We start from the raw sequence: 14966 nt of genomic DNA on the forward strand, positions 1-14966 counted from the left end.
CTCTGAAGTGTTGAGGATATGAATGGTAAAGTGTAAATATAGTCTTTCTTAATCTAGAAATAACAAGGGATCAGAGAAAACAAGTACATATGCTTTAAGATGTTGAAATGTGTTTGTATGTTCAAAACTATCTTTGATCAAACCACTAGGTATGAAGTTAGTTTCTGGAGTTGAAAAAAAAAGTTAAATTTGCCATATCCAAATATTTTATGTATAGATGATGATCATTTAAGCCTCTTTTGACTGGAGCAGTACACTTCAAGTCATTATCACTATGAATAGTTTTAGGCATCGTCAATCATTCAAAAAGGCAGGAAGACAATGAGAATAAAAACCAAAAGAACTGCCGATGCTCTAAATCAGGAACAAAAACAAAAAGTTGCTGGAAAAGCTCAGCAGGTCTGGCAGCATCTGTGGAGGAGGAAGTAGAGTCAACGTTCTGAGGGTCATCGGACCTGAAACGTTAACTCTGTCTTGCAGCATCTGTGGAGAAGAAAACAATGAGAATGGTTGACAACTTTCTGAACGGTTAGAGAGTGACAGCCTCCAGTCAGTCCATAGCTTGTGACTTGATTAATTCCTTGTAAGTAATCAGAGAAAATTTCTTCAAAATCGATCTTTATCTTTTGTCTCTTACTGGAGATTGTGAGGCAGTGTGCAGTAGGAAGGGAATATATAAAAATACAGGAGCTCCAAAAGGTGACCAGCAACTTCACATAAACCCTGTTGAGACTCCTGTTAAATTCACTGTGTCCTTAAAGTTAGTTTGTCTTTCCTTTGAATGCAATGTACTTGTACTACAATGAAAATGTACTTTCCTGCAAGGTTGTGCACAAGAACAAAGCCTAAAACACCAGAAACTGAGAAAAGCAGACAACTGCAAGTTATAAAGAAGGTCAGTATATTTGTTAAATATAATCAGGATTGAAGATTTAATTACTCTGGATCCTACAACTGACACTGAAAAAAAGAAAGCGCCTAACAGAAAATGTTAGGAGTACTTAAATCAGGCAGCATCTCTGGACAGGAAAATGTTTCAGTTTGAATTCTCCTGTTATCATCTTGCTGGAGTATTTCCAAAAATTTAACTTTGGGTCTCTGGGTATTTTGTTTTCACTTTAATGAAATGTAGGATTCCACTCCATAAATCAACAAAGTATGAATACGTACTCAGATAACAAAGTGTGGAGCTGGATGAACACAGCAGGCCAAGCAGCATCTTAGGAGCACAAAAGCTAGAGGCCTAGACCCTTCATCATTCTCTGAAGAAGGGTCTAGGCCTGAAACGTCAGCTTTTGTGCTCCTGAGATGCTGCTTGGCCTGTGTTCATCCAGCTCCACACTTTCTCCAGCATCTGCAGGTCCCATTATCTATGAATATGTGCTCATTCCGATTTCACCAACGTAAACACCCAGCCCACTTTGGCTACACAAACAATTAGCAAATTACTTGGATTAATACCAATTTCAGCAATTTTTTATATGCTTGTTAACAAAATAGTGCAAGTTGATGGTTGAAAGCTTCAGAATGTTATCCAAGATTAGGATTGTGAAATAGGAAGCTCTGAATCCCTCATCCTAAGTGCAATTCTGCTTAAAATGTTTCTATGAACATATAATAGCCTTGGAGATACACATGACATGCAGCCAATTTTTTATGCTACACTAATCCCACCATCTTAACAAAGAGTGCATCCTAGTCTTGTAGCAAATAGAACAGTTTCTCATCTTGTACAGTCAATACAGGCATCAAATTCATTATCGCCTCTAGACTACCAGTCAAATGGACAGAATAGTACAGAACAGCCACACATCACAATGGGCAGTACTGTTTCCCTGACTGATCACCTGCAAACTGTACAACTCAAAATACTGAACCACAATACAGGACATAATGGAAAGCTGCATTTGGTGCATTAGTTCAAGTGACAGAATGGCCTATCCACCTGGTCAGACTTGTGAACCCAAAGTGTACTGCAATTAGAAGCGAATGACCTGCATAAATATATTTTTTTACTTGAAATTAGAATGAGTTAGTAACAAAATATTACATTCAAGCACCAAATGACCTGCATCAAGTGGTAAGTTAAGCTCTCTCCTGCCATTTATCCTCATTGGAGTTTGATCAGGAAGTCCCAACTGAAGGCTATGTGGATATTTACTCCCAACTTGGAAGGTTGGAGGAACACAGAATAAAGATAAAGATAAAGATAGAGATAAATCCAGTGGCTCCTTTCACTTTGTATCAATGGCATTCCAACATTCAGGATCTGTGAAGTGTACAGAATAGACTCACATCCACATCACATTCCATTACAGACACTTCAACGATCCACTCTTTTGGGATCCCCTTTCTTTAGATAAATATCTATTTCAATATTTCACATGGTACACCAAAAAAAAGACACCAGCTATCACTGTCCTGACTTAACCCTGCTCAGTTTTATTTATCCATTTCCGGCTCCTGATAATTTTCAGTCTTCATGTCATTCAAACCAAGTTCCTCATTATCTTCAAATGTGCGCTCATACTTTTCAATCTTCATTTCTGGATCAGGATCTGGGGCATATAAATTCTACAGAGAGAGAAAAACAAGCAAATGAGTTAGGAATGCAGCCCAATAATAATAATTAAATCCCATTCCCAAACACCAGGCTGTACCCTATAACTTGTCTCTTCTGTCATTACAGCATTTCCCAAATCAAAAAAACAGTTCAAGCCATCACTACAAAATATTTATGGATTCTCTTTTTCTCACAGCAGTTAATCACTGAAAACAAAAGGCTGTGGAGCTTGAAATGACCAGTCACTTGATACTCATTCTGGACAAAGGACAGAGAAACCTCAGGTGTAGAAACACAACCACGACAAAGGCAGTTAGCAATATCTGAAACTGCTTCATCACAGCAGCTGTGCAAATGCCACTTTGGTTCCACGTTCTGGGAATAACTGATTATCTCATCAGTGGGGATGAGTGGTTCCTGTTTTTGACTGGGGGGTGCACAGGGAATCAAATAGTATGTTCAGATCGTTTGAAATTTTATCTCAAGAGGGTTGGAATATAAAAGCAGCGATGTGCTTCTGAGGCTTTATAAAGCTCTAGTTAGGCCCCATTTAGAATACTGTGTCCAATTTTGGGCCCCCCACCTCAGGAAGGACATACCAGCCCTGGAGCGTGTCCAGTGGAGATTCACACGGATGATTCCTGGAATGGTAGGTTTAACGTATGATGAACGGCTAAGGATCCTGGGATTGTACTCTTTAGAGTTTAGAAGGTTGAGGGGAGATCTAATAGAAACTTACAAGATAATGTATGGTTTAGAAGGGGTGGATGCTAGGAAGTTGTTTCCGTTAGGTGGGGAGATTAGGACCAGTGGGCACAGCCTTAAAATTAGAGGGGGTAAATTTAAAACTGAAATGAGACGACATTTCTTCAGCCAGAGAGTGGTGGGCTTGTGGAATTCATTGCCGCAGAGTGCAGTGGAGGCTGGGACGTTGGATGCCTTCAAGGCAGAGATCGACAAATTCTTGATCTCAAAAGGAATCAAGGGCTACGGGGAGAGTGCAGGGAAGTGGTGTTGAAATGCCCATCAGCCTTGATTTAAATGGCGGAGCGGATTTGATGGGCCGAATGGCCTTACTTCCACTCCTATGTCTCATGGCCTTATGGAAGTTGCTTTTTTGTACACAGCCTGCAATACATGCGAGGCTGAGATAACAAGGTGTAGAGCTGCATGAACATTGTGGGCCAAGCAGCATCATAGGAGCAGGAAAGCTGACATTTCGGGCCTAGACTCTTCTTCAGAAACATGCAAGGCTGTTACCCCACCCTGCTGTGTTTAAACAGGTGAAACTATTCCAGCAGCACTTACCTGGAGATAACTGTTTCCTGCCGAATCTTTAAGAATGATGTGAGCTTCTCTCTTGCATGCAATAATCTGAAGGAAACAACAAACAGATTTAAATTCAATTTTAAGAAGAGGGTTCAGCCAATGCACAGAAAAATACAAAGAGATGGAAGTTGCACAGGCTTGAGGAATCTCGGCCACTGATGTGGCTCACCTGACAAGGTGCCACACGCAGCTACTCTCAGTGTTGTACTTACATCAGTACAATGTAGCTGCTCCTACAAATACCAAGTAAAATATCCCAATAATCTACACAGCAGCAAAGTCAAACAATTTGATAACGTGCCACATAAGAGAAACTAAGGCAGGTGACCAAGAGTTTGGTCAAAGAGATGTCTTTTAAGGAACATTTTATAAAAAGGAAAAATGTGGAGTTGCAGGGGTTGGGGTGTGGAATTCCAGAGTTTAGGGTCTTAGCAACTTCATGTCTTTACAAATCGTGGAGTGATGAAATTTGAAGATACTCAAGAGGCCAATATTAGAGGAGCAAAAAGACCTTGGAGGGTTATGGTACTTTTGGAGACCACAAAGACAGGTAGGATTTTGAAAGCAAGAGTTAGAAGTTTAAGTCACTTTTAGCTACACTATGAACTGCAGAACAATGTAATACGACTCTAACTGTCCTAGTGTCCCACAGAAAAAAAAAGAATAAATTCCACAAACAAAATCCCAAAGAATGTGCCAATGGCCATGCAGTAAACCTAATTCCATCTGCACTCATACAGGGTGGAGTATATACATGGAAAGGAGAGACAATGAATGATAAAATCATCCACTGGGCCTTCAGTGATACTGAAGACTAAATTAAATTTGCTGCCTGTGAATCACTCCGACTTCTGTTACCGTCTACAGACAAAGACTTATTTACTGCCAGCTATTTTATTTTGATTGCCAACTTCCAGACAGCCAACCACACACCAACAGACACCCTCAGCACAATCAATTCCTTACTTCACTGCATTTTACAGTGGAACAGCAAGTCCTGCAAACATGAGAATTGGAACAGCATTTACATAAAGTTCAACCATGGAGAAAGGTGCTGGCTTGAGGTCACTCCAGTAAAGCATTAGGTTTATTGTAAAATAGTAATTGGTTTTGAGTCTGGTTCAGCTTCCAGTCACTGCTCAGTGCCAGCAGGATTCACTCGTACAGGGTGAGCTGCAACAGGACCATTAAGCACAAGGCCAGAGGCACAATGGATACTGCACCTGACTCCGGATCAGGAGACTGTAGGTTTGACTCCTACCTGGCTCAACAATAAATTGCACATTGGGGCAAATGGTGGCTTAGTGGTTAGCACTGCTGCCTCACAGCGCTAGGGACCTGGGTTAAATTCCAGCCTCAGGTGACTGTGTGAAATTTGCACATTCTCCGTGTCTGGGTAGGTTTCCTTCGGGCGCTCCAGTTTCTTCCCACAATCTAAAAGATGTGCAGGTTATGTGGATTAGCCATAGGAAATGCAGAGTTGTGGGACAGAGGGCCGAGTCCAGGTGGAATGCTCTTTGGAAGGTTGGTATGGACTCAATGCGCCGAATGGCCTTCTTCCACACAGTAGGGATTCTATGATCATGGAATAGTCTGATGCATATTTCAAATAGACAGAACTGGAGGAACACTTCATAAGTTCATCTGAAGAATAAATCAAAACTTTTTATATGAAATTCAGCAGTTAATCACTTCTTTTACCTCATCCAACTTCTGCCCAAATTCTCTGAGCTTTTCAGATTTTTGAGGAGCAGAGCTATCCCCAGCAAAAAATGGATTCTTTGCCATAATCTATAAATAAGAAATAAACAGTGAGATATTCCACAAGCCACTTTTCAAACTCTCAGAACAAACAAGTTGGAGTTCAGTGTTAACAGCCAAGACTGGCACAATCTCTGAAATAATCTGTATTGCTTTTCTATTTGTTGCAAACCATGCAGGATCAGTGCTGCTTAGATGTCTGTACAAACGCTTTAGTATAACATTAAAGATCTGTTACAGCATTCAGAGGAAATGTGTACGTTGCCTACAGCCTTTCAACTCTGTGTTGCTTTGTAATGCTCCCAAACATGGAGTAACGTGTTCTGTGTGTCTGTTGCTTCAACACAAACTAAAATTTATTGAACAGAACTATCCAAAGATCTGTACATAGGGCAAAGATGTAATTCAATAACTGAATGCAGGGAGAAGGAATGGCCAATTTTCAAAGTCCAATACACTTTACAAGCACCTGTTTTGATGGCAGAGTTGATAGCATTTCTCTTGTTTAAAATGTTTCTTAGTTCTAATACTTCCCATAAAGTGAACCCACATTTCTTGCTCAAAAACAAAGTTGCTGGAAAAGCTCAGCAGGTCTGGTAGCATCTTTGAAGAAAAAAGTCAAAGTTAATGTTTCAGGTCTGGTGAAAGTTGCTCAGAACTTCGCTTGCTGCTGTTTCCCATTTACCCTTCAATGGTTTTTATTTTATGGCCTAGTGGTATTATTGCTGGACTGTTAATCCAGGGACCCAGAAAACATTCTGGGGAGCCGAGTTCAAATCCCACTTTGGCAGATGGTGGAATTTGAATTCAATAAAAATATCTGGAATTAAGAATCTAATGAGACCATGAACCCATTGTCAATTGTCAGAAAAACCCATCTGGTTCACTAATGTCCTTTCTAACCTGGTCTGGCCTACATGTGACTTCAGAAACACAGCAATGTGGCTGACTCTGAACTGCCCTCTGGGTAATTAGGGACAAGCCATAACTATCACCTAGTCAGCGATGCCCTCATCCCATAAATGAATAAAGAAAAAAAAAAACGATGTAACAACACTGTTTCTCTGTAGGATTGAGGAAGGATGAGGGCAAGAGTAAGAACGAGCACCAGGTCTCTGCCTCCATTGCCCCATGAAATGTAAAAAGTATCACAAACATCTGTCATTGTTTCCAGCATTTCTGGGTAGAGAATATTGATAAAGTTTAGAAGAATAAGCATTTCTCACCAATTCTTTCACATCTATCAGCAACCCTTCTAAAGTGGTGAACTTTCCTCCAAGAATGCCCATTCCAAGCTGAAATTCCAGCTCTGGAATAGAGATGGTGCAGGTTTCAGACTGCAAGAGGTAAGAAGAAATACAGAATTACAAACTGTACTGACACACCCGTGAAAAGCACAACTCAATTATAAATCATGTCAAGTCATGCTCTGAGCCAAGCTGTCCAGTACAGTTACAACACAGGCATCTACCTGGCTACGTGGAAAATTACCCAGGTACATCCTATCCACAAAGAGTAAGACAAAGCCAAAACTAGCCTATACCCACTGCCCCATCAGTTGAGTCTTGATCAGAATAAAGTGACAAAAGGGGTCAATGGTGCTATCAAGCAGCAAGTGCTCACCAACACCCAGTTTGGGTTCCATAAGGACCACTCAGCTCCTGACCTCATTACAGCTTTGATTCAAACAAGGACAAAAGAGCTGGATTCCAGAATGAGGTCAGAGACAGAGACATCAATGCTGCATTTTGACTGAGTATACAATTGAGTCATCCGAGGAAAACGAGTCAATGGTAATCAACAAAAAAACATCTCACTGGTTGTAGTCAAACCTGGTACAAAAGGAAGGTGTTAGTGGTTACTGTAGATCAATCACCTCAGCTCCAGGACAACTCCGCAGGAGTTCATCAGGGTAGTGTCCATATTCAGCTGTTTCATCATAAGGTCAAATTTGGGAACATTCGCTGATCATTGAAGAACATTCAGCACCATTTGCAAATCGTTGTCCACATGCACCACGATCTGAACTATATCCAGGTTTGGTCTGATACATAGCAAGTAACAGTCAAGCAACACAAGTACAAGACAATGACTATCTCCAACGAGAAAGAATCTAATCTTCACCCTTTGACATTTAATGACTTAACTAATGACCAGAAACTGAACTAGCCACATGAATACTGAAGCTGCAACAGCAGGTCAGAGGCTGAGAATCCTGTAGCAAGTAACTTACCTCCTGACTCCCCAAAGACTGTCCACAATTTATAAGGTGTAAGTCGAGTCAGTGAAGGAATACTCCCTATTTGAGTGGATGAGTACAGTTCCAACACACACGAAATTTGATATCATCCAGGATGAAGGAGCCTGCTTGATTGGCACCATACCCATCACTTTCAACATTCACTCCCTGCATTACTAATGTAACGACAGCAGCATCTACCAGTTACAAGATGCACTGCAACAATCGGTCAAGCCTCAGTCAACAGAACCTTCGAAATCCGTGACCCTACCAGGTTGAAGGACAAGAGTGGCAAATACAATGGAACACTATCACATTCAAGTTCTCAATCAAACACTCACGATTCAATACATCACCAACCCTTCTCGGTCATTGGGGTGAAATCCCGCAGCTCCCTCCTTAGACCACATGGACTGCAGAGTTCAAGGCAGCACTTCACCGCTACCTACTCCAGGGCAGTAAATACTGACCTTGCAAGCACACCCACATCCCATAAGCAAAAATGCATTGTCTGTAAAGTTATAATCTTCCATAATTCAACAGGTTCATTTATAAAGCGTAAAGAGTTCAACAGCAGAACACATTACAAAGCACATCAATCACATAACACTGCTGCAAACTATCATCATGAAGCAATGCTGTACCTTCAGCAGGTCTCTGGTCATGTCAGAAGGGTCCGTGATCCGCAGTGTGATTTTAGTGCCCAGAGGCTCTGTGGCACCACCTGACTTCACCTAAAAATTGCAAAATACAAAAAAAATTGACATTATACAATTCCACCTGTCCCCTTTCTCTCCCCAACAATCACCTCTGCCATCCTCCCTTTCTGACTCCGTGCTAGGTGCCACAACACCTGAACTCTTGGCCATCACCCAAGAATTCTCTCTTTTTCGCAAAGCTGTTTGACCACAGTGCACATCAGTCAGACAGGATCCATTTCTGAAGAAGGGGCTAGGTCCAAAAATGTCAGCCTTTATGCTCCTCTGATGCTGCTTGGCCTGCTGTGTTCGTCCAGCTCTACACCTTGTTATCTTAGACTCTCCAGCACCTGCAGTGCCTACTATCTCTGAAACAATTTTAACCCCACCGCAAAGCCTCTTCTAAGGATGCCTGCCCTGAAGAAGTTACCTTCCTCCCTCCAGAAAGACATCTCTCCCATTGCAACTCTCTCGTAATCCCTTCGGCCTTGAAACTGCTCGACCACATCATGAAGCAAACCGGGTACTACAGCCACATCACCTTCCTACAGAACCAGATCAGCCCCAATAGTCCACATTCAGGCCTTCCCAATTTATCCCCAACCGTGACAATGTCTACATTCAGAACACTGAGATCCTTCAAAAGCATTTCTCCCTGCAACTCCTGAAAAACACACTTGCAGCAATGCGCCGGCATCTCCTGGCACTACAATGACGCCTACTCCAGCTCAAAGCCTTCCTCTCCCAGACCTGCAAAGGACCTCTCCTATTTTTTATTCTTCGTAGGATCCACAACCCGAACTCACAATTCTACTCAGCTTTATTGGACACTAAAAACCATAAGTACAGTAAACTTACTGGTGCCTACCACCCAAAACGGGATTCCTCCACCTCCCAAATCCCTAACCAGAACCTTCCCCACAATGTGCCCGCCACTGCTGTCGGAGCAACCATAGATGAAGTCCCATTTCTGAAGAAGGGTCTAGGCCCAAAACATCAGCCTTCCTGCTCCTCTGATGCTGCTTAGCCTGCTGTGTTCATCCAGCTCTACACCTCGTTATCTCTTTTTTCAGAGCTTTTGCTCAAGTATGAGACTGTACTACTGCATTATTTCTATTCAAAACCAGATCTTCACTGCCTTTTCTATATTACACTGCAGCAGCATGTAATTGCCTTTCCCAAGGGCAATACCTGAGTAACTGACAGATTTAGTGTAGGGGAGGGAGAGGGCTGTGTTGCTACTGCATACATAGACAGTTGCAGTGAATGTATAAACCTGTAACTCTCCGCAGTTAACCTGCACTCTCTTGGTGCCACAGGGGAGATAGTTAGTGACAGTGGTTGGGAAAGTATCACCCAGGCTATTCTGATGCCAGTCTAGACTAGTAGCATTAGAAAGTCAAGGATTAGCTCATCAATTATCCTACTGGAATGACAAGGGGTAGCGCAGATAAATCTCAAGAGGAACCAAGAATGGGGGAGGCAAAATTACCTTTCACAATGCCAGTGTCAATACTTCCGTCTTCTTCCCACACCCAAAGGACTCCTTTCCCCAACCCATGATAAAATTAGAAAGCTGGAACATTTGTGAAAGTTACCTCATTGGTCCTGTGTCCACAAGATTCACAGTTTGTTGCCATGATGATCACCTCCTTAAAGTGTGGGATCTCTAGAAATCTGTGATGAAGAAAAACACTGGCTCTACACAAGAGGAAGCAACTGCAAACCGAGAGCAGTGCGGCTCTAAGTGGGGATCAGCATGCCGCTACTGTCCTTGCCAAGCATAAATTTTGACAACAAAAAGCAAAAAAAAAAAAATTCATAAAGGTATTGTTAATTCTTGCCAGGTGTATGTGTACATTCTGATCCCATTGGGAACCTGACATGAAATTCAAGGACATTCAATGACTGAACAAAGCCACCTATGAATAGTAAACATTTGAATAGGCGAACCCTGGTTCACTGCCTTTTACTGTAGGCCTATCATGATGTTATGATGCAAATAATTCCTTTCATAACCAGTTGAGCAGTCATCCACGCCATTTCTCAGACTGCTTTAAAAAAAAACGAGAGAATAGATATGATGATTCAATGTGCAATAAACCCCATATCATCCAAAACCAAAGGGTCTTTTGTCCTGACCGAAAGGCAAAGAGTTGGAAATCTCAAGTTAGAGAAACTGTTTGGATAAGCATCCACTCTCTGAAACAGCAATATAGCTTTCACTTTCAGAGACTGACTGTGCCCAGCTCCAAAATGGTGTTTCCAATCATCAATTGATTGCAATATCTGTAAAGTTGACCCATTTTACCAATATTGTTTTATTTTGACTGAAATGTTGCCAGATGTTTCATAAGGGAAAAAGGGTATTACAGTGAATTCCTGAAGAAGGGTCTAGGCCCAAAACGTCAGCTTTCCTGCTCGGCCTGCTGTGTTCATCCAGCTCTACACCTTGTTATGGTGGATTCCTACAGCTTTTAATCTGAATGCTTTCATTATCATCTCCAATGAAAAGTGAATGAGTTATACAGAACAAGGAGAAGCCAGTTCGAACTGTCATTGAGCAGAATTCATCGAGTTGAGGTGGTACAGTATACCACTGTCTGAAACAGCCCCCACCATAATAAACAGGCTTGGTGCCGGAGATACAGGACACTCAACCTACCTTCCACATGACTTCTCCCTCCCCTTAAGACTACCCAGCTTGTTGATAGTCAAGAATCAACAACCAAATTGTACGTGTGGAAAACATCAGGAAGACTTGATACCAGTCACACTAAACAGCCTGTTATCAGTCATTGGCCCTTGAACCAGGCTTGACATTCACAATCAGTGTATTCAGTGAGTGAGGGCAAGGGAAACAGAACAGCAATAAAATCTTATGCTCTTTAAGATTTCCACATTTTAACCTGCTATCTAACTTGACTGGGAGCTGCTTTAACAACTTTGAATTTCTGCCTGGAATCAAGCATCTCTTTTAAATTTGACATTTGTAATTTTCGTACAAATAAGCTGGGTTCTACAGGAGCCACCTCCTCACCTACTATCCCGTCACATCAAACACTGAAAGGATACGCACTAATTTCATGTTGGTTTCAGCAGGTGCATTGCATTCTGGACAATTGGTACTGAACTGTAATACCTATCAAAAGAAGAAAACATGACAGTTAACAACACACAGTTCCCTTTGTGAAAATCATAACTGATTTTAGATTTAAATATTCTTCAGGTCAGTCTAGTCGTTGGATGCAGAGTTTGAGTATTCCCAAACTGCTCCTAATCCTAATGTCAGGGAAACCTTCTTTGAATTATTTTCCCTTATTCTTTCAAACAGTATGGCATCACTGGTTAAGTCTGCCCATGCCTAGTTTCTCTGGAACTGAGTGACTTGCCAGGCCATTTCAGATGGCAGCTAAGTCAGCCACATTGCTGTGGGTCTGGAGTCACATGTAGACCAGACCAAGAAAGGACCGCAGACTTCTTCCCCGAAAGGGCACTACTGAACTTGATGGGTTTTTACAATAATCAAATTATAGTTTTGTAATTTCAGTTAATAAATCTGGAATAAGTTGAACCAGCTGACAGTGTAAAAATCACTTCTGAAATCTAGAAGAGTAACTGATTAACATGAAACGCACACCTTTCATTCTGACACACATCAGAAAATAAGTATCTGACATGCAAGGAAACAACACCATTGTTAAAGAAATCATTGTTTTGGTGGTGGCAACAGGGGTGTGGGGAGGGTGGGGGCATGTGAGTGGAGAAATCAGAAACGCAAGGCAAATCACTGGAATAACAGGTCACAGGAATCACCACACTGGAGGCTTTTCATCCCACTTTATCCATGCCAGCTGGAAAAGACAGCTTTGCTACTCTCATTGCCTACCTTCTTCCCACAGCCAGTTACTGTTGTCGCTAAATGCTCTCAAGCAGCATATTCTAGATTCTAATCGCTTGTCGTGTAAACATGATTTTCCTCCTGTCTCTGTTACTGCTTCCGCCAATCACACTAAATTGGGGGTCCTCTAGTTCTTGAATCTTCCACCAATGGAAACAATTCCTTGCCATTTGCTTCAGATTTTTGATATCTCTTTACACATCACTGCTCATTCTTCCCTTTTCAGAGGAAAACAACTTCAGCTTCTCAAAGTTCCATGGAATTGAATTTCCTCATTCCTGGAACTATTCCTAAAATCATTTTCCTCAACCATTTCAAAAGCTTTGCATCCTTCCAATACTGCTTTGTGCAGAAAGAGCCAGTATTCCTGCTAAGGCCAAACCTGCATTTGCTACAGGTTCATCATCCCTCCTTGCCTTTGTACTAATAAAACCCACAGTTCTGAATGTCTTCTTAACCACATTCTCAACCTGCCTTGAAACCTTCAACGATTTGTGCACACACACCCTCAGCTCCATGTCCCAGCATTTCTTTACAATTTTATCTTTGCTTTTTCTCACTCTTCCTAACAAAACATTTCATTTTGGCACTTAAAAATAAATTTCAGTAAACTGTTCACTGCTACTAAGTTTGCTGTCGATCAGCCAATTTCATACCTATGTTATCATTGGTCCTTTTATTGCACGTGGTTCAACGTTGCAGTAAGCTAATCACGTTCCTATTGATAAAATGCCAGGTGAAGCCCATGTTCACATCAACTGCATTGCCCCCTTAAAAGTAAATCAAGCCAGTCAGTTGAACACAATTCACCATCAAATACATATGTTCTAAAGAAGGGCTCAATGGACTTGAAACATTTACTGTTTTCTCTCCACAGATGTTGCCAGACCTGCTGAGTTTCTCTAGCAATTTCATTTTTTGTTAATATAGAGGTTTTTTACAATTAATCTACATTCCAAATCATTTCCAAAAGCTTTTTCACTACAGAGTGGAAATTACCACTGTCAAGTAGGTGCTAAGGTTATCCTTGCACTTTTTAAATAAAAAAGGTATAACACCTACAATTCTACAATCTTCTACTGTCACCCTAGTGCCTTTTTCTTACAGCACAGTACAGGCCCTTCGGCCCTCGATGTTCTGCCAACCTGTCATACTAATCTGAAGCCCATCTAACCTACACTATTCCATGTACGTCCATATGCTTGCTCAATGACGACTTAAATGTACCTAAAGTTGGTGAATCTATACCGTTGCAGGCAAAGCGTTCCATTCCCTTACTACTCTGAGTAAAGAAACCACCTCTGACATCTGTCCTATATCTATCACCCCTCAATTTAAAGCTATGCCCCCTCGTACTCGCCGTCACCATCCTAGGAAAAAGGCTCTCCCTATCTAACCCTCTGATTATTTTATTTATGTTTCAATTAAGTCAACTCTCAACCTTCTTCTCTCTAATGAAAACAGACTCAAGTCCCTCAGCCTTTCCTCAAAAGACCTTCCCTACATAACAGGCAACATCCCAGTAAATCTCCTCTGCACCCTTTCCAAAGCTTCCACATCCTTCTTATAATGTGGTGACCAGAACTGTACGCAATACTCCAAGTGCGGCCGCACCAGAGTTTTGTACAGCTCCAGCATAACCTCTTGGTTCCGGAACTCGATCCCTCTATTAATAAAAGCTAAAACACTGTATGCCTTCTTAACAGCCCTGTCAACCTGGGTGGCAACTTTCAAGGATCTGCGTACATGGACACCGAGATCTCTCTGCTCATCTACACTACTAAGAATCTTACCACTAGCCCTGTACTTTGCCTTCCGGTTACTCCTACCAAAGTGCATCACCTCACACTTATCTGCATTAAACTCCATTTGCCACCTCTCAGCCCAGTTCCGCAGCTTATCTATGTCTCTCTGTAACCTACAGCATCCTTCGTCACTATCCACAACTCCACCGACCTTAGTGTCGTCTGCAAATTTACTAACCCATCCTTCTACGCCCTTATCAAGGTCATTTATAAAAATGACAAACAGCAGTGGACCCAACACTGACCCTTGCAGTACACCACTAGTAACTGGTCTCTAGGATGAGCATTTCCCATCAACTACCACCCTCTGTCTGCTTTCAGCAAGCCAATTTCTGATCCAAACTGCTATATCTCCCACAATTCCATTCCTCCGCATTTTGTACAATAGCCTACTGTGGGGAACCTTATCGAATGCCTTGCTGAAACCCATATACACCACATCAACCGGTTTACTCTCATCTACCTGTTTGGTCACCTTCTCAAAGAACTCAATAAGGTTTGTGAGGCTCGACCTTCCCTTCACAAAACCGTGCTGACTATCCCTAATCAACTTATGTTGTGCCGATGTTGTGCCGACCTGTCATACCAATCTCAAGCCCATCTAACCCACACTATTCCATGTATGTCCATATGCTTGTCCAATGAGGACTTAAATGTACCTAAAGTTGGC

General features: G+C 41.8%; 1 protein-coding gene across 1 annotated transcript in view; it reads right to left on the reverse strand.

Moving 5' to 3' along the window:
* Window positions 1-1995: 1995 nt before the first annotated feature.
* Window positions 1996-14966, reverse strand: part of zpr1 (ZPR1 zinc finger) — a 31387-nt gene continuing 18416 nt past the window's right edge. The window contains exons 8-14 of the mRNA XM_048562299.2: window positions 11666-11732; window positions 10189-10259; window positions 8537-8626; window positions 6880-6990; window positions 5594-5683; window positions 3872-3937; window positions 1996-2574 (exon numbers count right to left, since the gene is read on the reverse strand). Of these exons, the coding sequence (XP_048418256.2) occupies window positions 2443-2574; window positions 3872-3937; window positions 5594-5683; window positions 6880-6990; window positions 8537-8626; window positions 10189-10259; window positions 11666-11732 (627 nt within the window). The 3' untranslated portion in view covers window positions 1996-2442. The remainder of the gene's footprint in view (window positions 2575-3871; window positions 3938-5593; window positions 5684-6879; window positions 6991-8536; window positions 8627-10188; window positions 10260-11665; window positions 11733-14966) is intronic.

Source organism: Stegostoma tigrinum, chromosome 32 (assembly GCF_030684315.1).
Source record: "Stegostoma tigrinum isolate sSteTig4 chromosome 32, sSteTig4.hap1, whole genome shotgun sequence".
Classification (NCBI taxonomy): Eukaryota; Metazoa; Chordata; class Chondrichthyes; order Orectolobiformes; family Stegostomatidae; genus Stegostoma; species Stegostoma tigrinum.